General features: G+C 37.4%; 1 protein-coding gene and 1 long non-coding RNA gene across 4 annotated transcripts in view; one reads left to right on the top strand and one right to left on the bottom strand.

The window, feature by feature from the left end:
* UVSSA (UV stimulated scaffold protein A) overlaps positions 1-25,350 on the top strand; it is a 101,399-nt gene that overhangs the window by 36,446 nt on the left and 39,603 nt on the right. For all 3 annotated transcript variants that reach the window (XM_074275136.1, XM_074275137.1, XM_074275138.1), the window contains one exon: positions 15,269-15,383. In XM_074275136.1, coding sequence (XP_074131237.1) covers positions 15,269-15,383 — 115 coding nt within the window. The remainder of the gene's footprint in view (positions 1-15,268; positions 15,384-25,350) is intronic.
* LOC141546941 (uncharacterized) lies at positions 1,980-14,156 on the bottom strand. Its single transcript, XR_012483467.1, has 3 exons — positions 14,083-14,156; positions 12,945-13,078; positions 1,980-2,056 (listed from the first exon to the last, which is right to left on the bottom strand). It is a non-coding gene; the product is annotated as an uncharacterized LOC141546941 (long non-coding RNA).

The following is a 25,350-nucleotide window of genomic DNA, read 5'->3' as shown; positions in this document are numbered from 1 at the left end:
TCACTTTGAACAGTATGTGTACAAAGTATTTATCTATGTTGTCTCCTTCCAGTTGAATGTGAGTAAGTGTATGTATAGATTATTTTACTTTTGTGTCTGTGTCCCCAGTACTTAACAGTTCTTGACACATAGTAGGTGTTTCATAAATGCTTAGATGAATGAATGTTCCCTGATTTTGGAATCAGCAGACCTGATTTTAATCCTAGCTATGTCACTATGGTTGAGTAGCTTAACCTCTCTGGACTCCATTTAAATCATTTTTATTAAAGCTTTTTATTTTCAGAACATCTGCATAAATAATTTTTCAACATTGACTCTTATACAACCTTGTGTTCCAATTCCCCTTCCTCTCATCCCCTCCCCTATTTGGCAAATAATCCAATATATGTTAAACATGATAAAAATGAAATCATTTTTAAAATGGAGACAATCCCTACCTCGCCTATGACACAGAACTGTTCTGAGGACCAAATGAATTAATAGATTATAAGTTACTTTGTCTACTAAAAAGTGCCATATGAAGACCAGCTGTTATTTAAGCTGATTTCAGGGGGCATAAGGAAAACAGAGCTGTCCAAAGAAGGATGTTCTACCTCCTGAGACAGAGAACTCCCCATTACTGGAGATTCCATGTAGCAAAGTGGGTATTCCCATCTAGCACTTTCCCTGCTGCCCTACAACTTGGTGCCATCCTGACTGACCCTGATACTCAATTCTGCCATTGTTTTTTTTCAGGGATGGCATGCTTACTCAGAGCTCACAGAGCAGCTGGGTGATTTCATCCCACCAGCCATTATGCAGATACAGCCCGACTTCAAGTTTGCCTCTATACAAGGAGGTGCTGGATTCAAATCCAACCTCAAATTCCTAGCTATATGACCCTGGACAAGCACTTAACTGCTGCTTGCTTCAGTTTTCTTAACTGCAAAATGAGGATAATAATAGCATCTGCCTCTCAAAAGTTGTGTTGAAGCTCAATTGAGATATTGTTTGTGAAGTGCTTAGTTGTGAACCTGGAACATAGTAGGTACTAGTAAATGTTTGTTTCCTTCCCATCCTTTGTTTCCCCCTTCTATTAGCAAATATTTTTTATAATATATTAATGACCAAAAAAATTTCCATTGTCATCTGACCAGCCATTCATTTCTGGGATTAAAATCTCACAACTTTTCTCCTAACTTGCTTATTACATATAGATTTAGCTTAGGATAATAGATTGATTTTTAAATATATATCAAAGTCATCACTTAACTTAAACTGTATTTACTTGGGGTGTCAGATCAATTCCAAAGCCATTACTTTGATTTGATCTTGGAGGCGTGGCCTAAGGTCATTTGGACACAGATCTCTACTTTTGCCAACATCTTCCAGTTTTCACTATTTGGAGGTCAGCAGAAATTGTAGGTTGTAGCAGAACATTTCCATCTCTGATGAGGACCAGACCTATCTGAACAGATTGTGCTTTGCACGTAAATAGCTGTACAATGTGTTTTTTCATCACTGCTCTTACTGCTAGCTCTTCTTAATGCCCTGTGAGCAGTGTAATGCAAACAGCCCTCCCAGATTGTTTTCCATGAGTTCATTGGACAGTCAGTAGTTGCGAGGTGAAACACATATTTCCATGGGAAATGGTAAAAATGCTCCCAAACTAGCCCACAAAAATACTATTTAATCCATGATGTTGCTAAACTATGATATGGTGGAAGAAGTGCTGGATTGAGTCTGGAGATCTATTTTCAAATCCTCACTCTTCCATACATTAGTTCTGTGAGTCTGAGCAAGTCTCTTAATTTTTCTGATCCCCTTTTCTTCATCTTTTCTTGTGCTTCCTACCTCCCAGTGTTATTGGGAGTAAGACACTTGGCAAACTTTTAATGTGTTGCACACAAATGAATATTCGTATTTATTCTTCAATACTTTAGTAGGTCTGTGCTCTCACCAGAGTGAGTTATTTCTTCTACGTGCACAAATCACCAACTGCCTGTTCCTTTTTAGACTTGGTAATTCATATCTTTGTCTTTGTAGAAATCCTTTACAGATCCTCCTGAAAAACAAACTAAAAAGTCAGTTAACAGTTATTAAGCATTTATTAAGACCCGACAGTGAGTCAAGCAATAGGCATGCAAAGAAAATCAAGAGTCTCTGCCCTCAAGGAGCTAGAGAAGTCTAAAGAAGATACCATTGCAAACAACTCTGTACAAATAGGATACAGAACATAGAAATGAGAGAGAATCCACAGAAGGAAGGCAAAAAAGTACCTAGATCACTGTAATTCATTGGAAGCTTTCCCAATGTTCTTTAAAAAATTGTATATAAAAGTTCAAGACTTGGTTTCTCCCTCTGTTTTCCCTTAGTGTCTCTAAATGATTTATCCTCCTCCCTTTCTGGTTATAAATATCTCAGGTGATTTCTTTTAGGCTTCCTCTTAAACTCCTAATATGCTTTGGCCTACTTATGTATCACCATTATACTTCCTTCTATTGACTCAAGTCATTGATAAACTGTATGTTTATGATGAACAAATAAAATATTTGGAATATTAATAATTAAACAAATCAAGAAACTAGTAGAAATGAATGAGAATGTAGTTATGTTGAATGCTAGAATTTGAGGATACGTGAGTTTAATTAGAGAAAGGGAGGTAGGAGAGGGAGAGTTTTGTAGGATTCCTGATTCTAGGAACTTTAATGGGCCTTGAGATTTTATTTTTAGATTTTGTTTTATTTATTTTTAAAACTTAGTGGTATCTTTTCCTTTTTATCACTAGCATTATTCTTATGCATATCAACAATGATTAGGTTTATGTTTGGTTTACAAATGGAATTCAGAGAGAGACTTTCTTGAAATGACTTGACCAGATATCATCATAGGGTTGGGGGGAGGTGAGGAAGGGAGTTCAAAGGGTGTGTGTTCTGCAGAAAAAAAAGTTGCATGAGAATAATTTAATTCTGCTCTGAGTAGTAAAAGATAGTCACCAAGAGAGAAGAAAGGTAGTGACAGGGACGAGATATTAGGTTTTACAGTTCCACATGTCATTTTCCAAGTGCCAGAATGGCTTGGTTATTGTTCAGGGTGCATAGGAGAAGGGAGAGGCAACATATGATCAGTTAGTCCTATATAGAGTATTAAGTCAGATGTGCACAGCTCAAAGAGTGCCCATGTATGTTTCCAGGTTAGAAATACTTTGAAGTGATTTTAAAATTAATTAATACCAGTATTAGATATTCACTAATAATTCCTCAATTTTTCTTTAGAATAATTTAGGTTTTGAATTTAGAATGCTTACTGTCTTTCTTTTGATTATCTTAGTGAAATCCACAGGAGAGGAGTTTTTGCAAGACTAAAGACTCCAGCTTTTTTTCCTTGTCAATTAATTTTTATTTCCAAAAAAGTCTCTCCTCTGTTCTTTTACCTTTGCTATATCCTGCAACCTCGGCAGAATAGTGTCTTGTGTCATCCTCTCCATTATTTTTCTTTCCTGGGAAACCAATAACTTTAGAAAACCAGGCCAACAAAGACAAGATGTGGCTATCAGTAAAGTGTTTATAAATTTTGATTTAAACATGTCAGCTGATCATTCCCTTTTTTGAAACTATTATCCATTTCTTTCTGCCTTAGACACCACCTTGTTATATTGAAATTTTATATAATCATATATAATTTGATTATAAATTGATTAGTAATGGACTATTTAAATCCTCTTTTTAAAATGCTACCTATACTTCTAGTAATACATATATATGCATATATATATGCCTGATCAAATAAAAGACTAAAGACAAATCTGACCACTTGTGAGGAATGATGAGGATGGGAGAGGTAAATTCAGGGAGGGGTTAGTTAAAATTTAGAAATCCTTTCCAATTTTGAAATTAAACTTTCCCGTTTTTTTCACAAACACAAAATCTGTCAAAAGTTTAACTAAAAGGTAAAACAAAGAATGTTTCTCATATATATATATATACATATACATATATTTGCCTATTGTTTCATATCTCTTGATGGATTAGCTCATGGATGTGATGTGATTTATCTTCATTTTAAGCCAAACTTTTGGGACATGCTAACTTGACTCTTTGGCTAAAGGAATTACATTTGTACAATTTTCTGAGTACACTGAGATTGAAACTACTTATGCATAATGGAACTGGTGTGACTGCAAGGTGTGATCAGTCCCTTGGCATACCAAGATAACTCTTTGAGTAAGGAGATATGCATCTTTAGTACTCCTGTGACCCTTGTAGATAGCCTGTGGCCAACTGCAGAATGGCCAGATCTGCTCTTTCAAAGAATGCTTAAATCTGATGTGCTTGGTTCCCTCCTCCCCTTTAAACTTAGCCTTAGTGATTTGCATAGCTTGACATAGTGAGTGAGGCCACTTATCTTGAGTTATTAGTTTTAGAATTTGTCAAGAGAAACTGAAATGATGTTTTATAGGACTTAGTTAGAAAATGGTTTCATGGTCTTTGAGTGCTCCTTGGTCAAAGTCGTCTGTCAGGTTGGACTTATGGTTGGTACTAGAACCATTGGTTAATGGGGAAAAAAACCTCTTGCTTTGTCATATGAGTGACTCTTTTCCAGATGCTTTCTGGCAAGCTGATAAAAATAGGAACTGGAACTGAAATCCAAGCAATTTTGTTAAGGTTAGCCCTCATCGACTAGAGAGCTTGAAGGAGAACGCATGGGTAGTTGAGGGAATTCACACAGTTGGTTGAGAATTCCAGCTGTAGTTGAGATGCCACATTTTATCATGTGACTTGCATATAAGCTTATATTGTGACAGAGAGTAGTGGTGAATGATGGAATCTTGCTTTGTAGCTTAGGGGGGAGCCATTTAAGTAGAAAAAGATCTGGACCAGATAATACTCAAGCATCCGTAATGGTGTGTACAGAGGGCAGATGTGGGCTAATGTTAATGAATGTTGATGTTAATTATAGCTGTTTTAATTAAAAATTATGAATGAGTTCTTGATTAATTTTCAAATAAAATTTACAGAGTGGTTTAAGTCATTTGCTCAAGTGTTTCCTCATTTAACATGGGATCAGCATCGTTAACTCTGTCTGCAGAACAGACTTAGCTTTAAACACTAATTTAATAATGTGTAATTTAAGTGTTTGAAAACTTTTGACAAATATGTAAAAGATCACAACAACTTCCATATTATGGATGCCAAAACATAATTCAAGACTAAGAAGAAAGAAAAATCTCTCTACATTTTTTGTTCATTATATTATTTTAGAGCACCCGGACATTTGTGACACTATCCTTTTATTGACAGGGTGATAGAGATGAGAACAAATGCGATTTTAATCTTTGTTTAAATTTCTTCTTTTCCGTTGGCATGAGATCTTAGGTTTGTGATTTTTTTTTTATTGTGATTGGACTTATTAGAGAGATATAGTTTAGTTTACATGTTTTTTTGTTTGTTTTTTTGTTTTTGTTTTTTTGCTGTGTGTTCTTTAGTAATCATCTTAAGATATAGACTCACAGCATGTTAGAGCTGAAAGAGACCTTAGAAATCATGAATTCAATCCCCTTACTTTTCTGATAGGGAAAATGAGGCCAGAGAGACCAAGCTCTTTAGAAGATAAGCAGTGTAAGTGGCATAAATAAACAAATAGGGATCCTAACTTAATTTTGGCCAAATAGTTTGCCATTTTCAACTTTGAAATAGGGGTAGTCTATGCCTGTTCTCAGTTAAAATGATAATATTCCTTTGAAAACTTCTAAACTGCCACTTGCTTAATTATGCAATTATGATCCCCAATTAGTTTATGTTGTGCAATTAGTAATAACTGAATATCCTTATAGTCAGTAAGTTAGAAAAAATTCATTTTAAGCATCAGTCCATTTTATAGTAGCAGTAATCATTTTTTTAACTTTAAAATGATTTCGTTTAATTAGAAAAGACTGCCAAATGTGGGGTTGATATAGCAGTGACAAATTCAGCAGTACTCATTTGTAGAAGTAGAAATTAATCCATTTGAAATCAATATGTATTTTTGCTTTGTTTATTGGCACTTTGTCCTCTTTCTAGACCAGTGATAGTAAGAAAATGAAAAATGGGATTAAAGAAGAAGAGAACACATAGTGTTTTGTTTTAAAATGTTTTTCTTGCTAAATGTATTCTGTTGGGTATGATATGGGCCATTTGATAAATGGGTTGGATTGTCAACCTGATCACTAGGATAATTTTACAGAATGACTTGGATAACTGGGATCACAGTTTTACCGCTACTGAAATTTAGTTAGAACAACAAAAATGAACTTCTTATTAAATAGATATTATGTGCAAGGTTGGAACAGCTATGTGAAGGAGTAGAGTGCTGGGCCTAGAGTCTGGAAGCCTCATCTTTTTGAGTTCCATTCCAGCCTCAGATACTTACTAGCGATGTGATCCTGGACAAATCATTTCACCCTGTTTGCTTCAGTTTCCTCATCTGTAAAATGAGCTAGAGAAAGAAATGGTAAACCACTTCAGTAACTTTGCCAAGAAAACCTCAAATGGAATCACGAAGAGTTGGGCATGATTGTAATAACTAAACAAACAACAACATGTGCAAGGTATTGAGTTAGGGTCTAAGAAAAAAAGGGTTTTTTGAAGGTGTGGTTGTATTCTACTTGGCTTTTTGTAGCTAAAAAAGTCCAAGCAAAGGAAATATTAGGAGAAGATGAAATATAATATATTTAAACTTTCCTCTTTTTTTGGCTTGTATCATATATTTCTATGTGTTGCTTTTTAACTTTTCATGTATATTTTTTGTCTGTCCCTAGAAAATTGTAGGCTCTTGGGTTCATATTTCATATTTCCTTTAGCACCTTATAGATACCTAGGACAATGTCTTGCACAAAGGAAGCAGACGTGTATTAGGAAAAAAAATTTGGGCTGAAAGTCATCAGAGATGGATTCAAATCTTGGCAAGTTACCTTCTCTGAGTCCTGGTTTCCTTTTCTGTAAAACCGAGATGAGAAATTTCCTGTTACTAGACTTTTAGGGTTGTTATAATGAAGTGATTTGTAGACCTCAAAGCTACATGTAATCTAAGGGAGTAGAGTTCTTATTATCGATAGACATCAGATAAACAAAAGACTGAACAAAAGACAATTAAGGACCAGAGAAAATAACTATTAAAATTACAAAGTTAAAAATAAATCCATTGAGTTGTATGCCCACTAGCTCCTGAGTGTTAGTGTTGATTATCCTTAGTAAGTGCCGTTTTATTTGAAGAACATCCTTATCATCATCAAAATCAAAAAGCCTGCATTAAGCACTTGCAATGACACGCTTGGCAGTGGTTTTATTCATGTGAGCAGGTGTGTTTGATAAGACACACTGATGCAAGACAGGCAGCCCCTTCCCACAATACATGTGTGCAAATATCTTCAATGTAAAATTTTCATTTAAAATAATTTAGCAGCATGAACCCAAGTCCCTAGACATTGATTTTTTTTTCCTGTACATTGAACAGCATAACCCAAAGTTAGCTGACTGTGGGGAGCTATAACACTTGGAGGGAGGGGAATAAGAGTTATTAGATTTCGAGATCTTAGGTTGCTCTAACTAAGAAACTATTACACACTCCATTGAATATGATGTTAGTTTTATGTAAAGTTCAACTAACCCAAGTGATAACTTAGCCAATTTTTCTAATGTACCACTGCTTTTAGACCATTCAGTGTTCAGCAGTAACTAGTTCTGTAGCCACTACACAAGACACACTTTGTAAGCAAATTACATAGCAAAATAAACTGTATTTTCTACATAGAACCTTACAAGATTGTGCTAATTTGTATTTATAAAACTAGATAACAGATCAACTGAATTATAATAGCCCATATTTATGTAGTATTTTCATATCCATTATCTCATTTAATTCTCACCACAACCCCATGAGGTAAATAGGGCAAGTATTCTTTTCCCCATTTTTCAGATGAGGAGACTGTTCTTATAGGAAGGATGTGGCTAGAGTGGTCCTCATATCTAGATCTTCCAATTCTCAGTCCAGTGGACTTTATACTTTGCCATATTGCCTCACCATATGTATGGCTGTGTCTCTACAGGCCTATCAGAATGACTCATTCCGATCATGGCCTGAAGTCCTCTTTGGACACCTCACTATAGGTGGAAGGTGACCTTGGGTTCTCAGAGGTCATGCCAGTGATGGGCAGACTGTAATATACTGTATGTCTCTGCCCTGAAGATCAGTGTAGCTATGGATAATTGCAAGGCCTGGGCTAGGTGCCTACTTATCAGCTACCTTTGAAAAGAACCTTCTATTGCCTCAGCAATAAGAAGGCATATAAAAAAGGACATTCTAAAATATTGCTATGATGTTCTCATATTTTTTGTTGAAATAATGCAAATAAGCAAGATTTTTTCCTAAGCAGATTAAAAAGGACCCTTTTGCCCTAGGAAATAGATTATGTAATCTTGAGTCATTCAGACTTGGTTTTCATTTAAAATCTTGTTTCTAGTTTAGCTTGGAATAACATCATCATTTTGAAAAGGGTGAAAAAGCTATTGCTACCTCTAATTTTGAGATTTTTCAATATTAAGATTGAAATCTTTTTTTTTTCATTTTGTTTGGTGTATGTAAACAGAGAAGGTATTTTTTTGTAAAATGCATGTCTTTATTTTAAAAGATTTGTAGTCAGGTAATGGAAATATATGATTGGATTTACGAAGCTCAAGCTATGCTCATTTAAAAAGACCTGACTGCAATTCTGGGCATATTTTTATTTTAAACAAAATATCTTCACCTAACAGCTAGCTGCCTCTTTAAATGGGTTCCACTGTACTAAGTATTATAGTCCCTTGGCCAAAATCTTCTGCCCTCTAGAAAAAAAAAAAAATGTTTAGTTGGCTCTGAGTAGATGCACATGAGATATTGGCATGGTGGAATAATTTGCAAGATCTTCCAGGGAGGGTATTAGCATATAAATAGCAGATGCAATGGCGACCATCACAGCTGAGTACATTTAATTTTTAGTTTATAAGATAGAATGGGTTTTTAAATGCATAGCCATCAAGCCGGCTGAAAGACAAATGAAGTTTAGAGTTCACTTGTCTGAGGATGCCTTACATCATTTTTTTTTTTAAAAAAAGGGAAACAGACACACATAAAACTGAACAAAAGTGATTTCTTGGGTGAAAAGTAATTGAGATTGCGAAGCAAGTTAATTAGACCGTACAAAATTTATTTAATGGTCCCAGCTGTAGTTTCCACCCAGCGGGAGACTCCAGTCAGTAGATATGGCTTCTTTCTGTACTGCCTTTGCTTCTTCTCTCTTTTTCTCTCTCAAATAATTAGCGTTCTCACTGCATCGAGTTCTATAAACTGATTGCATTGTATATTTTCACAGCTTTATTGCTTGTTTAATTATGATTGCAGGGGCTCATTTTTCTAAATCCTTTTAACTGTGGGTAAGAATCAATTTGTATAAAACCAGGGCAGGAAGCAAGGACACTTCTTCATCTCTCCCTTGTGAGTTAGATCTGTGTGCGGCCTTATTTGTGCTGGTGTGGTGTCGGTTTAATTTTGGGTGAGTGAGAGCCATCACTATTAATTGTGTATTTGACTTTAATGAGAGTCAGTCAATCTTGGCTCTATTCAAACACTTAAAATAAAAAAAATAAAAAAATTTTTTAAAGGAGGAGAAGGAAATCCCATCACGATTTTGTGCTCTGTCATGTGTGGTTCCTGTTTTACTAAATAGACATTAGGAGGAGAAGCTTTTGATTGGCCAGCAAAGGCTTCTGTCAGCACTTCTTAGGTGTTCCCTCACAGATCACAACCACACCAAACCTGTCTTCCTCATTCTGACCCAGAAATGAAAGTGCAGGGTGAAACACAAATGATTTCATTCTCTTCAAATACGTTTTTGGGGATAGTAGGATAGAGTGAGGGAAAGATGATTGTAGTTTTGCTTTTAAAGAGCTTTATTTATTTATTTTTGAATAATGATTTGAGAGCTTAGCTTTTGGGTGAGGTTGAAAGCAGCCTGCTCTAGGGGGAAACTGCTCTTTGGAAGGCTCAATTCTTAGAAGGTTGTTCTGAAGGTCATTTCCATCAGACACAGAAGTTCTCTTTTGGCCTATCTAAGCCAAAGACTCTGCTTCTAAAAGTGTGGTCAATGTGTCAATTCTGGGTGTTTTTAAAAGTGAGATTTCTGTTTGGTTCATATTCCTCTTCACCAGTGTCCTCAAGTGGATCTGAGCCTCAAATAGAAGTCTACCTATTTTATAACAACTTGAGATATAGTGAAAAGGACATTAGACTTGGAGCTCAGACACTTGGCTTCAAATACTGGCCCCGCCACTTAGTAGCTGAGTGATTTTGGAAAGTTCCTGTCACTTTTCTTGGCTTCAGTTTCCCTATCTATAAAATGAAGAGTTTTTCTCTTCTAAATGTTTTAAATCAATAGTTTTCAAAACTTTTGGGTTTAGGACTCCTTTAAACTCTTAAAAAATGAGGAACTTGAAGAATTTTGTTTATGTGGATTTCATCTATCAACATTTATCATATTGGAAATTAAAACCAATATTTAAAATAGTTATTAGTTTATTTTAAAAATAACAATAAAAATTAATTATATGTAACAAATAACAATGGAGAATAACTTTTTAATAAACAAAAATTTAGTGAGAAGAGTGACATTACTTTACATATTTTTGTAAATCTCTGTAATGTCTGTCTATGGTTAGATTTTCATCTCTACTTCTATATTCAATCTGTTGTTATGTTGTTTTGGTTGACATATGTGAAGAAAATCTGACCTTATATAGATCTATAGTTGGAAAAGGGAGCAATGTTTTAATAGGTACATTGTGTTAGTATTTTTTGTGAAAATAGTTTTGACCTTGAGGACTATGAAAGAGTCTCAAGGACCTTCAGGAGTCCTCAAACTATACTTTGAAAACCATTGCTTAAAATTGTGTGATTCTTTTGAGCCATTTATGTGTTACCTTAAGAAAGAAATGTTTAAAAATGATCAAGTAGGGATTTTTATTTTTTTTTTAGTTATTCCCTTCCATTCCCTTTCTCCAAAGGGTCTCCAAAGTTTATATATTTTTAGTTTGCACATCAAAGAGAGATTGGACTCATCATTGAATTCTCATTCACTATTGTCATTAACAAAGATAATGACCACCTTTCCTTAAGCTATAATTTAATTGTATTTTATATGAAAGCATAATTTATGTATTACAGGTATATGGTATGGTTAGATATTTAGCTTGGGAAAGATAAAATTATAATTTGAGTCTTTTGAACAGAAGTAGTGAACATTCATAATTCCAAAATTGATTTAGATTGAATGTTATCTTATTTTTAACTTATTAAAAAAAATGAAGTGAAAAAAAAAACCCTCTTTAGGAAAACTATAAGAGGACAACTGAGATCCTGAACCTATATCCTTTTAGGAGAAGGGGAACTGAATTGCTATAGACAAGATAATCAGCTGTACTTTTGTATTTTTAGAAAAGAGACTTAATGAACATAACTATTTATTGACATGTTTAGGTTTGAGAACTTAGCCTTATCACTTTTTATTTCAGAACAAAAAGGCCCAGATTTCTGATGTAACCCCTAAAATAAATATTTCCAATGGGGAATAGAAGGCTTAATTCCTACTAGTTAGCTAAGCAGTTAAATATTTTCCAGAAAATAGAAATTTAATCAAAGTCCCCAATGAAATTCAAGGGTGCAAACAATAAGCATAATATTTTATGAAAATGACCCCCATATTTAAAATCTGGCATTATATGTTATGCATTGTAGCACCAAGTCCACATCTACCTTTTAGAAAATTAAAACACATAAATTCTGTTTAGTGTTTGATATGCACTGCACTAGCTGGGAGCCATAATGCCCCTAAAACCTTGGGTTGCTTTTCACCTTTCATAAATTCCTGGGTAGATTCTATACAAAAAATAATTTTCAGCTCCGTGGCTCATTGTTATTCAGACTTGATTGATCGTCGTCATTTACTCAGTGAGGAAGTTAAGTGCTCCTGTCATTTCCGAAGAGTATAATTGGGACGTTTCACAGGTCAGCGGTAGTGACAGGTTTCCCTTTTGATTAGTGTTAGACTGATAACAAAAATTACAGTTTCCAATGATTAATGTTTCCTATAGCCCCTAAAAGCACAGCTCACGGATCGGACCTAAACAAAGTGAATTTGCATCTGATTAGGCCTTTCCTCAGGAGAGATTTTCATAGGCTTAGGAGTATCTGAGACAGGTATACCCTCGGCATTCAGTATCCCTGCCGGGCTGAATGCTAGAGCCAGCATTCCAGTCTGGAGATGCTCTCATCATGTGAAATTAGCATGTTAATAATGTGTCTTAAGTCCAATCCTACATGTGAGTCTAGACTCTGACTAAGCAAGGACAGGCTAAAGTTGCAGATACCATTGGACTTGTATTAGTTTGTCTGGTTACTGGAGCACTTGTGGCTTGAGGTTCATTGATCTGTATTCTTCTAGTGGAAAATCAGAGCTCAAATCTCTGAGCATCCTGAGATGCCAATCATTATCATCTTGTAGAGAAGCTTAAGTATGGCTTTTACTTGGGAAACACAGCCAAGTTTTTACAAGCTAAGGCTTTTAGTGTATAGATTTAATAGTTTGCTTTTAAAAGCATAGGGGTCTAGCAACACTGGAAATGCTTCTCTGTAGTTTGGTTGAAGGTTTGTTTTGGTTTTTTTTCTTGGACAAAAATGATTTCATTATATAAAGGAGAAATCTCTCTCTCTCTCTGTGTGTGTATGTGTGTGTGTGTGTGTGTGTGTGTGTGTGTGTATGTGTATGTGGGGAGGGAGTCCCCAACTGTATTTAAAAAAAAAACTCTGTGGATGTTTATGTTTGAGCCACAAATGCCTGACAGAATGAAGGTGAGAATTCCCTTAAGCTTCATGATAATGAGACATAGACATTGGCTTACCTTGTACCTCTTTCTCTTGTTGAGTAGACTTGACCCATTGAGTTAGATGAGGGAATTCTTTGTAGCTGGCTTGGAGCAAAAACTGCAAACACAGTACTTTGCTTTCTTGATATATACTAGGAGCTCTTCTATATCTAGATTTTGAAAATGGACACCTGTCCTTGGCCAATACTTTAGCAGGTTTTAGTAGAGGTACGCTGTCGGACATCCCTATAACCCAAGTGTGGCACCTTGGATAGGTTTTTGTCTCATTGACTTCAAGTGGGATTGAAAGACTGGTTTCCTTTCTGTGGCTAGGGTGAGCTGTTTATAGTAAGAAGCAAAAACAAAATATGTAGCTCTCCAATACTTCCTACAGCCTGGTGACCCTTTCTTTCTCTCTGGGTGAGGAGGAAGAAAGCATTGCTTCGGCTGGGGGATTTCAATTTTGAGGCCTGTTTATCATAAATGGCAGGGGTGGTTTCAGTTATGATTGATAAAGGAATTTGCAGTGAAAGGGAAATAGGAGGGGGAATAAAAACCTATTGGTATGGGATACTTCCAAACCCTCTGTTTTCTGGATATTCATTAAAGCATTCTTTTCTTTCTTTTTTTTCCCCCCTGTAAGCAAGCATTTTTCTAAGAGGGGATTCTCTAGAAGAGAATGTTGAACCAAGTTCATCTTGTACATCTATTATGTACATCTATTGGTCTATTTAAAAATAATAGTAAGTTACAGTAACAATACAGAAAACTTCCATCTGCTTAGCTAGAGAGAGATTTTGACTCTTGCCCATGAGAATTGCTGATCAAGAAGTGATGCAGTATGGATGTTGCTTACTGGGTTAGGAGTTGGTTTTTTCCCTTTCCAGGTTTCTGTCTTTTTTTTCCCCTTTTTTTCTTTTAAGCTGCAGTATCTCAGCCTATACTGCTGTGACACATGATTAGATTAGTGAATTAAATTGGTATGATACTGCTGCCGGGGGCAATCATATTCCTCTCTCTCTCTCTCTCTCTCTCTCTCTCTCTCTCTCTCTCTCTCTCTCTCTCTCTCTCTCTCTGACTCCCTCTTCTTCATTTGCCCAATGGTTTTATATAGATACACATGCTAAAGTCCTGTTTGGAAAGCAGCAGGGACACTGAAAGTCATCACGCTCACCTGGCTTTTGCTTTTGTTCCCTGTGAAGAATGGCCCTCAGATTGTCTTCCAGAGCTGTAGCTTGGTTTTGATTTCCAGAAAAGAGCAGATAATGTAAACACATGTTGATTTCTGTTGCTTTTTAATAAAATGGGGTAAGCGGAATTCTTTCATTCTGCAGAGGAGGGGCAAAGCAAATTAAATGTGAAACCGTCACCATTCTGAGGCATGTGTGACCTGGGGGACTTGTGGGGTCTCGAGCATTTAGTTAGAATTTAGCTATGAATGTTCCTCCTTGATAGGCAGCCAGCTTGCTACTAGCTAGCATTCACTGGGATTACAATTTCATTTTATAGGTTGGCCTGGTGACTTAGATCAGTTATTTTTATTTAAAGCTATTTAAAAGGAAAAAAAAAAATTAGCCAGAAGCTAAGTAACATTAAAACGTCTAGCAAAGTAAGTGTTGCATTTGGTTTTAATACATGTAGTCTGTTCTTGAATAGTATATCAGATAGTCATTGTGTAGGTGTGTATTACCACATCCTGTATATGTTGTACCTAAAAGAAGTTTAAAGTGTTAAATTTGGCCTGATTTATGTTTTCTGTAATAATAGGTTTTATAAATTTTATCAAGCCTGAAGAACATGGATTTGTGATAATTTTCAGCTTCTCTTAAGTTTCATGCTTTAAAGAAAAGAAAGAAGTGATAGAGTAAAAACACATTGAAACCACAGTGAATTTCCTTGCTTTTATCAGCATTAAATCCCCCATTCTTCTGCACTCTTTCTTTCTGCCCATCAGTTTGTTCTGTGAAACAGTGATTATTTTATACAATCCTTGCAGCAAAGGCATCAACAAAGAAAGACTTGAAGTGGGAGACCAGCTCCTGGAGGTGACTGCTATTTTGATATGCCTTTCCATTTCCTTTTAGACTGGTCCAGGATTGGCAAGTGACATATTGAAGGGAGAATCCTTAAAGCTCACATTTTAGGGAAATATTTTAAGGTTCCAAGATGGTTTGGGAGATACGAGTTTGAAATATAGTAAAGCCGCGTCTGTAGGAAGAAAACTTGGGTATAAATGAACTTACTGTGGTGAAGGAGGGTATTTCATAGATCTCCCTCCCCCTTTCCAATAGACAAATATTTTCATTTGAAGTGGCCCAAATGGATTTTTGTCTGTGCTTAGGGTGTGTTTCTTTCCCTAGAGGCGAGCCTTAGATGCTGACTCAGATGAAGATGAAGATGAAGTGGATTTTGTAGAGGTGCCCGAGAAGGAAGGTTATGAGCCCCACATTCCAGACCACCTGCGGAAGGAGTATGGTGAGTTTGCCCAGCTGTGAAAGGCTTTATCCCTCCGTGTTACTGCCGCAGTAAAGTAAATAAACAGCCATTATGAAGTAATAAAGTGATCAGTGGTGTGGGTAATCTCTCTGGCTGCTGGGAGGAAGTCATTACACAGATAGGGGAGCTGTGATTGGGTCTAGATAAACAAATACTTTCTAGGAGAAGCAGCAACTGAAAGCTCAGGCGCTTATTTCATTCAGCCCGGCTCTGCCATTGCTTGCTGAGGAAAGCTGCTGGATGCCTGGGAAACAGAGATATTTATTTACTCAAAGGGAGAAAAAATTTAAGTGAATAAATAGCCAGTGGGTAGAAATATGGATGATGAGGTCTTGGTGAAACTGGGTAGTATTTTGCACTGCTTGCTGCAATTACAATATCAGCATCTTGAGCTTGACTGGCAGCTTGGCCTTGCCCACCTAAAGGGTGATGGGGAGTGGCCGCTGGGACACAATCCGAGTGCTTTGTGGGCTGGTCGCCCATCAGTGATCAGATGGGATTTTGTTCTTACCATCTTTCCAAGCACCAGGGAAAGGTTTGGGGGATTAAACACATTATTGGACACTAATAAAGCTGACAGGTGAATTAGTGGACCATAAAGAACTGAAATGATAGTTCCATCAAGTACAACTCCCCCTCTGCCACCCACAGCCTTCCAGAATGCAGCTGACGGATTTATGTAATGAGTGCCTCTTGCTGGGGTAGGTAGGATACCTTGTGAGGAAACTGCCAAAGGAGGCTTGGGGTGGTCTGAGCTATAGGCCCAAAGCCCAACTTCCAGATTCTGTTCTGTAGTAATGATGATGATAACAAATTTGTTGTCATAATTTCTCCTTTGATCCTCTTAATACTTCTACAAGGTAAATAATAGGCAGCATTTACATAGTGCTTTAAGTTTACCTTTCATTTTTCCCAATATGAGCTCATTTTATACTCTTAACAACCCTGGGAGGCAGGTGCTTTTATTATTTTCATTTTATAGAAGAGGAAACTGAGGCAAATAAGCTTTTCCAGGTCACCCAGCTGATGAGCACTTGAGGCAAGAGTTGTTCTCTGGTTTTCCTGACTCCAGGTCCAACACTATCTCCAGCTTTCATAAACAGTACAAATATTGCTATCCCATTTTATAGATAAGGAAGCTGACATCAGAGGGGAAATGGCCTTTGACCAGAACTACTCCCCAGCACTTTCTGATCCTATAAGTGCTTACCCCACTGAGCAAGGCAGGCTCTAGCTACTCACAGACTGTGGTTTCCTTAATTGTTTTGTGGTTCATTCTTCTATCTCTTTCATCTCTTATCTCTTTTTTCTCTCTCCACCCTCTTATCCTTGTTTGGGGGAATGTAGATTTACCATCAGCTGGGGAATTGACAGAAATTTGGCATAGAGGTACCTAGGCCTTTGAGTTCAGTGTGAGGGATCTTCTTTCTGCTAAACTGGGATGGTTCTTTGTCAAAGTGCACCTAGGAGGAAGAACAATGTTGCTTATTCTTCAAAAAAGGCATTTCAAAAACATCAGATTTGTAGTAATAATGTTCGAAAATCTATGTGACTTTGGGCAAGGAAATCCCTTTCATTCTCTGAGCCTCAGCAAAATGAGATTGGATTAGCTGGTTTCTAATGCTCTTTCCAGTCTTAATGTTTTATGGTTTTGAGAGTCTACTAATGAAGTTTCATTTTAAATATTTTCAACCAGATGAGAAGAATTTTAACAAACTAACCCTTTTCCCCTGCTTCAAAGTTGGATAGGATATTACTAATAATGTACCATGATGTTCTGCTCAGTATATTATTATCATTAGTGCTCCAGTTTCTTTGATATTCAGGGAAAACAATTCGGCTTCTGCACTAACGAAAAGAACAAGTCTCTCAGCTAAAGGCACAAAAATTAGGTGCTCTGTATTTGAAAGTTAATTGGGTCTGTCCCCTTTGAAGGTTGTGGTTTCACAGGCCACAACCTTTTTAGTTTCAGAACTCATTTTATTTTCCAAAATTGTTTAGATTCTCTGTGTTTCTACATTGAAATTAAATATCCACAATGTTCCTTATGTTTTGTATATTGGTTTTTCATGTAGTCCTTTATATCTAGGATTTTATGCCCCAGTTGATGCATCTTTAGAATAGATATGGATGGAGAATGGCTAGTTCAAGTCTCCTCCTGGTTATTGAGCTCCGAGAGGCAACCTTAATGGAAGGTCTTGTTGGGAGGCCCGATCTCCACCCTCAGCTCTTCTACTCACTACAAGGCAAATCATTTCATGCCTTGGAGCCTCTGTAAAATGGGGATTAAGATACTTTCACTATCTGTCTTACAAGGTTGTTGGATCAAATCAGTGTATTTTAAACACTTTATAATGGCTAGGTACTATAGAAATGTAAACTGGGTCCTAAATTAATTTCTGCTTTTCAAAAACTTAAAAGCACAAAGTAGTATGATTAAATTGATAGATGCTTCTAATTATAGCATCTATATAGTATTTTATAGTTTCCAAAGTACTTTTCTCCTAGCAACCCTGTGAAATTCATAGTGAAAGCATTATCTTGAGAAATCAAGGTCACAGGTTCAAGATAGTCTGGGCCTCAAACCTTCTGATTCCAAGTTCCCTGTGTTGTCCACTGGACTGTACTTCCTCTGCCACCAGTCCTAGGTCTCTTATAAACAAGTTTCCATGACAGTATTCTGTACTGACTGATTTGTCCAAACAATTTGAAGAATCATTCCTTCACTGAGTTGTTAATATGGATTTGCCACTGATGAGCCCTTTTTTTTTTTTTTTTTTCCTGTGTTTTCAGTCCCATCTTCTTACCCTCTACCCATTCTTATCAGAAGCATTTTATGGGGATTTCTCAAATACCTTAAGGAGATGAATAAAAGAAAAAAAAAAGCCAATCTATTGAACAAAATACACTGTATGTTTGATCCTGCTTCTTTTTGTCCAAGCATAAACCGAAGGAGTCCTATGATATCAGAGGGGGCAGAATCCAAGCTTCAGGCCAGACTTGTATCATTTCTTTTGATAGACAGTAGTGTAGAGCAGTCCCAGGGACAGACTCATGTGATATTATCTGGGCTTAGTTGAACCTTTGTCATATTGTGTCTAGGTAGGATATATGTCTTTACCACTAGGACCCATTCTTCTCTGATCTCAGCCATAGTTCTCAGCAAGCAGAGCCTGTGCCCTCCTTCAGGGCATTCTGGGCATCAGCATGAAGCTGCAGTGGTGCCTTTATTGGCTCCCCCTTACTGCCTTTTTTTTTTTTTAAAGCACAATGTGTTACTAGCGTGGCGTATTGTAATTATTAATTACTAAATCTCATTGACTTAAGATTTACACTTTTCAAATTAGCATTAAGAAATAAATATTTTCAATAGTAAAAAATTTTAATGTGATTGTGGCATTGTTTTTATGCCATGGAAAATGTCTAGTACCATTTCACATTTTTTAATCCCGTGTCAATAATTGTAAGCTTAAAACAACCGCCACAATTGATCGAGTTATCAAATTGCTGTTTGTGTTATATGACACAGCAACCTATAATATACACTTCTTGAACTTTATCAAGGTTCAGACTCTACAGTCTGAACTTTAAACACTTCATTTGTTCGTTTTCTAGAGAAATATGCTCTGGGTTTTTACTTTCCAAAAAGGAAAAAGATTATTTACCTTTGAATTCAGTTTCCTCTCATTGTCCTGCTCAGTGGTTCCTTACTGCTTCTATTAAGAGATACAAATCTTTAGCCAGACATTCATGGCCTTCCACAGTCTGACTGCAGCCTACCTTTCCTTTCCTTTTTCATATCATAACCTTTCACACATTCAGACATTCTAGGTAAAGTAGGCTACTAGCTATATGAATGAAGGAATGAAATATTTATTAAATATTTAATACATGCTACATGCTGAAGACATAAAGAAAAAATCAAGATAATTCCTGCCCCTCATGGAGCTTATGGTCTGACTGGGAAAGCAACACAGGAGAGTGGTGGCCAAGGGAAGGAGTGCTAAGCGGAACAAAAGGACCTTCCAGGCAATGTTGTATTATGACTTTAGTCATGGGAGCAAGAAGTGGAAAAGTGAGGGGGTGGGGAAGAAGGGAGATGAATGCTAGGAATGCCTGGTGTATACCAGGCTATAGAGTCCTATTCATTCAGATCCAGCCTACTGGTCATGAAAGCTGTCACAGCCTCTTTCCTATTTGTTACTTATTGAGAGGCAGCCATGTGGTAGACTGGCAGAGTCAGGAAGACACTGTGATTTTGGACTTCACCTCTGCCTGCCTCAGTTTCCTTATCTGTAAAATAATGATTATAATAGCCCTTCCTTTCTGGGGTTGTTGTGAGGATAAATTGAGAATGCATAAACCTTTGTAGACCTTAATGTGGTATATAAATGCCAGCAATTATTACTATTACTATTGTTATTGATTTCTCCATGTCTGATTCTTTGACTCCAAGATTAGGCCAGCCCCTCCCCTCCAACTCAACCTCTCCTCCTCCATGCATAATTTGGGCATTTCATCATTCCTATCTTTCAAAATTGTTCTCTTTCTCAACTATGCTTAGCCCAGTTATAGTCTGAATCTTTTGTCTGAGAGTCTGGGTGTCTCCCTTATTCCTCTTACGTTCTAACGTGCATTATACCAGCCTATGTATCTGTGCTATGCCCAGGAGTATGGAATAGAGACTCTTTAGGACAAAAGTGGTCATATTTTATTTTTCTGTTTCTCAGGATTGAGCACAATGCCTGGCACATAGAGGGGTTTAATAAATGTTTCCTGAATTACATTGGCCATGTAGGTATTTAGCATCTCAGAATTTCAGATCTCTTTTTGGAAGAAAAATTTATACCTAAGCATATTTCTAGACCCCTAAAGTCAAACTAAGTGTTAGGTTGGTTAGCAAATAAAAACAATGCCCAAAGATTTGTTGGTGATATAGGACAAGTCAATTTAAATCTGGATCTCTAAAATGAAATGTAAATTTGTTAAAAGAATTTAGATGATTAGGTAACTCAAGTGTGAAGATATAACCCATTAAGGGTGTCATGCCAAATTAACATTACCAGCCCTTTAATGACCTCTCATTTGTATAATCCCTATTTACCCTTATGCACACCTGGGGTCTGCCGGGACAGCAGGCTAGGTCTTTTTCTGGTTCTCATAGCCCTTCCTAGAAGAAGATAAAATGTAAACTTGGCATTTTATCTCAGACACACAGAGCCACCATTTAAATGGAGGATGTGTCAGCAAGTTTAAAAGGTAATTAACTAGTAGATAGGGTAACTAGGGTAACTACAGCATCCCTGGAAGGAAAGAGCTGGTTTATTCATGATTCCAGAAGGCTGACATACCCTCTGGTATTTCTTGTAACTGTGCTTTGCCAGAGAGACTGTCCAAAAGGGAAAGATACTTCAAAAGACTAGCATGGTATAGTGGGAAGAGAGGACCTCTAAAGGGAGAGAGAGAACAGTCAGAGGACCTGGTTCACATTCTGCTGATGTTATTTATTAGCTCTGAAACCTCACAATAAATCGCCTGACCTCCCTGGGTCTTATTTTCTACATCTGTAAAATGAGGGGGTTGGACAAGATGGCACCAGAGTCCCCTTCTAATTCTAAATTCCTGACTCTGATGAATTCATACCAGCTTGGGGATATGGGGCAAGCTTCTCAGACAGGCTGTTTGAAATTGTGCAGGCGCTTAAAGATTTTTGAGCAGAGGAGTGACATAAACAGATCTATGTAGAGGAAAGATTTTTTTATGGCAGTGGAAGGAATGGATTTATTTTCTGAAACAGGTTCTTTGGAGCCCTACAATGAAAAGGAAGATAGTGTTGGGTGGTGGAAAGAAACAGCAAAGAGACAGCCTTGGAAGGGCACAAAGTCAAGAGGTGGAGTGTCTTTGGAGGAATGCCAAGAAGGCCAGTTTCACTCTCTTGTAGAGTGTGTAGAGAGGAGTAAAATGTAAGAAAACTAGCAACATAGGAGGGAGAAGTGGTTGTGAAGAAAACTAGAAATTTTTCTATTTGATGTTGGAAATATTAGAGAGCCATTAGAGTTTATTTAGTATGGGAGTGACATGGTCAGATGTACACTTTTAGAAAGCTCATCTTGGGAGCTGAACAGAGGATGGATCGGAGGTGTGGAGACAGACTAACTAGTTCAGCGGTGAATTGATGAAGGCTGGAACCATACCATGCTTATGTTGGAGGACACAAATAGATACCTATGAGAGAAGGTAGAAGTTGTGAAGGTAGAAATGAGAGCACTTGGCAAGATTGTATGTGGAGGGAGTGAGAGTAAGGATAGATAGTATCTAATTTGTGAACCTGTGTGACTGGGAGGATGCTGGTGCCCTCAACAGTAAAAGATATGTTCAGAAGAAAGGTTTTGGGGAAAAGGTAATGAGTTCATTATTGGACATGTAAAATTTAAGATATATGATAAAATATCTATGATAAAATAAAAAGCTGTGATATAGTTTTGAAGTGTTCAATAGACATCTGGAGATGGAAAACTGTAGGTCATGGTAGGACTGTAAAAATAAGTCTATGAATCATCTTCATGGAGATGATAATTGAATCCATGGGATCAGATGAGGTCACCAAGTGAAATGTATAGAGGGAGAAGAGATAACCTAGGACAAAGTCTTGGGGAAAACCTATAATTAGTAGCCATGATCTGGACAAAGGAGACTGAGAAGGAGCAATCAGGTTAAAAGTGGAGCCAGGAGAGAGAGAGCAGTATCCCAAAAATCTAGAGAGAAGAGAATGATAAACAATGTCAGTGGCTGCAGAGAGATCAAAGGGTAAGAGCTGATGGCTGGCGGGACTTTAGAAGTCACTTTAACAATCTCTCTTATTTTGTCCTTGAGAAAAATGTGGCCTAAAAGAGGAGGGGATTTGCTAAAGTCACAGAAAACTAAGTAGGCAGGAGAGCTGGGATTTAAGCCAAGGATTTTTTGATTCCATATCCAGACTTGTTTCTAACATATCATGTTGCCTAACAAGTAGTCACTGTGACAATAGCTCCCATTTCTCCACATTGTTTAAAGTATGATATAAATGTGAAGTATTATTTTTTCTTATTACTAAAGTAGAAAGTGAAAATCCTATTATTCCCACTTTATAAAGGAGAAAACTGAGGCTTGAAAGATAAGGGGAGAGGAATTTAATTGCAAGAACTGTAGAATTTAAAGGATTAACTTTTAGTTAATTTGGAACATTCCTTTTAAATTCTGTACATTCATCTGATAATGAGGTCTATTAACTAAACAGTGAGTGTGCTCAAGTCATTTGATAAGTGACAGGGATTCTCAGGCTATTTTTGTAGACAAGATGGAAAGATGTGGGCTTGATGACATTGTAGTTAGAATGACTAGTTGGATCCCAACATTAGTAACTCCTAGAAAATTTCAGGTCATTCTATTCTTTGTGAGGTTGGAGACGAGCAAAACAGACCTCATCAGCACTGCTGAATGAGGACTGCTGACAAGTCTTCCCAGGAAGAAGGATGTGGGTTTGCAGCAAACTCTTCATTGGTTCTTGTCATCAAGGTTGCTAGGACAAAAACTGATGGCTCTGTCTATTCTTTTTCCCATTGAGCACTGTAGTAGAAGGAGTTTCTGTCTCATTTTCTTGGAGCCCCTGTACTTTCACTGCAGGGAAGGGTATATGCTAATTGGCCCTGTGCCTCTTCTCCAGTAGTGAAGATGTCCCAGTTTTTTGGACATAAATTATGCTGTTCACAGATTTTCACAGAATTGCAAAGTTGGTTAGAACCCTAGAGACTTTCTAGTCCAACCTGTATACAAATAGTCAGCCCCTTGTATCCCAATATACCTGACAAACTTTTCCTTGGGAGACCCATTGGTTCCTGATAAGCCCTTTCCTGTTTAGGTTAGCTCTGTTTGGAATTGTTTTTCCCATCAAGCCTAAACTTACTTCTACTTGAATCTTCTGTCCACTGTTCGAAGTTCTGTTTCCTAAAGCCTAGAGGAACATTTTCAGCTCTCTTCCACATGACACTCTTTCAGATGCTTCAAACCAGTGATCATGCTCCTCTGTTAGGATTATTAGGTGAGAACTCAGGTTGTCTGGACAGTGACAAGGTGAGAATTCAGGTTGTCTGGACAATTACAAGGTGAGAACTCAGGTTGACTTGACAGTTCTCTGGCTCAGACCTGTAAAGGGAGTTTACACCTTAGGAATCCTAAAAGGAGCAAGCTCATTGGTTGAAGTGGTTCTTCCCAGAAGCCCTTGCATTATCCCACGCCCATTCTCTGGGAGGATAAAAGAGGCAACATTGGGCCTGGAGAGCAGTCTGCCTGGGGAAGGATAAGAGCTGGAGGAGATTCAGAGCCAGGATTCAAGGAGAAGTCTCTGTATTACATCAGGCCTGACGGGGCTCTCTGCAGGAAGGGAAGTCACTTCTCTGGACAAGAGTTAACAGCAACTGCCTGGAGACAACGGTTCACTACAGGAAGAAGAATCTGTCTGAGAGATTTGAGTAGACACAGCAGATCTCTTCCCAGAGAGCAATCGGCAGCTTCTGGAGACAACTCCTCCAAGCATCCTCTTCCTCAGTTCTTTGAACAATCCAAATATGGCTTAATCTCAAGACCCTTCACCATTCTGATAGGTCTTCTGAATAGATACTGTAGTTTATCATTGTCTTAGACATGTCACCCAGAACTGACCATGAAATAGTTTGGTATGATCAAGTCAGAGCATAACAGGGGCATGACTGTCCCAAACTTATGCCCTCTGCCTCTCCCAGGGCAGCCTAAGATGAAATTATTACTTTTGACTACTATATCACACTTTTGACTTATATTAAAATTGAAGTCTTAAAAAAATCAACCTCAAAAATACAAGATGGGATAAACATGACTAAATCACAATTTATGTGGAAAAAATAAACCCTGAATGTTTTACTGAATTCCAAGTTTAATATGAACCAAAAGTATGATGGAATGATTTAAAAAGCTGATGCGAACTTGAGCTGCTTTTCAGGAAATGTAGTGTCTAGAACTTGGGATATGTCAGTTCTCTGTACTCTGACCTAGGCAGATTGCCTCTGGAGCGCTCAATTCAGCTCTGGGCACTCGGTTTTAGAGAGCCCATTGGCAAACTGGAAAGTGTTCAGAGTAGGGCATCTAAAAGGAATTTACTTCATGTGCAAGGGTCTTTGAGTTCATGATCTCTCCTTCAAACCCCAACTTCCCCCTCCTACCCCCCAGTCAATTAGTTATCAAGATTTGCTGATTCTCACTCTGCCCCCACCTTGCATTCATTCCCTTCATTTCATTCATATTTCTTCAGATCTTCATCACTTCCAACCTGGACTATTGTAACAGCCTCCTCCCTGTCTCTCCTTTTGCCCTTCTTGTCCCTATCCCTAACACAGTTTTCAAGATGACTTTCCTAAAGCACAGGCCTATGTCACTCTCCTCAGCTCATTAAAGTCCAGTGGCTCCCTGATGTCCAAAGGCAAAACACAAACCCCCCCCCAAAAAAATCTGGCATTCAATCCTCTTACAATTTCAGCCTGTCTTTGCAGACTTATTTCATGTGACTTCCATTTACATATATACCACATTCCACACAAACTGGCCTACCTTCTGTTCTTTTTGTAAATGATACTCTTTTACCTCATGTCTCCATGTCTTTTGCAGAAGCTCTGTCCCATTCCTGGAAGGCTTCCCTTTCTCACCTTCACTTCTTGGAACCCCTGGCTCCCCTGGGACCTCAGATGTTCCTTTCTAACCCCAGATTTTTCTGATTCCCCCAGTTATTGACATTTTCCCTCCCAAGATTATATTTACTTTGTTTACATTTTAAATTTATTTTATACAGTTTATCCCTTCTATACCACTGGGATCAGGGGCAGATCACATCCCTGTGATCTGGAAAATTTGTGTGAAATTTTTTTGGTCTTCTGTTCAT

The sequence above is a fragment of the Sminthopsis crassicaudata genome, chromosome 6 (assembly GCF_048593235.1).
Source record: "Sminthopsis crassicaudata isolate SCR6 chromosome 6, ASM4859323v1, whole genome shotgun sequence".
In the NCBI taxonomy this organism is placed as follows: Eukaryota; Metazoa; Chordata; class Mammalia; order Dasyuromorphia; family Dasyuridae; genus Sminthopsis; species Sminthopsis crassicaudata.
The sequence above is the reverse complement of the archived record's forward strand: the minus strand, read 5'-3'. Positions and strand labels throughout refer to the sequence as shown.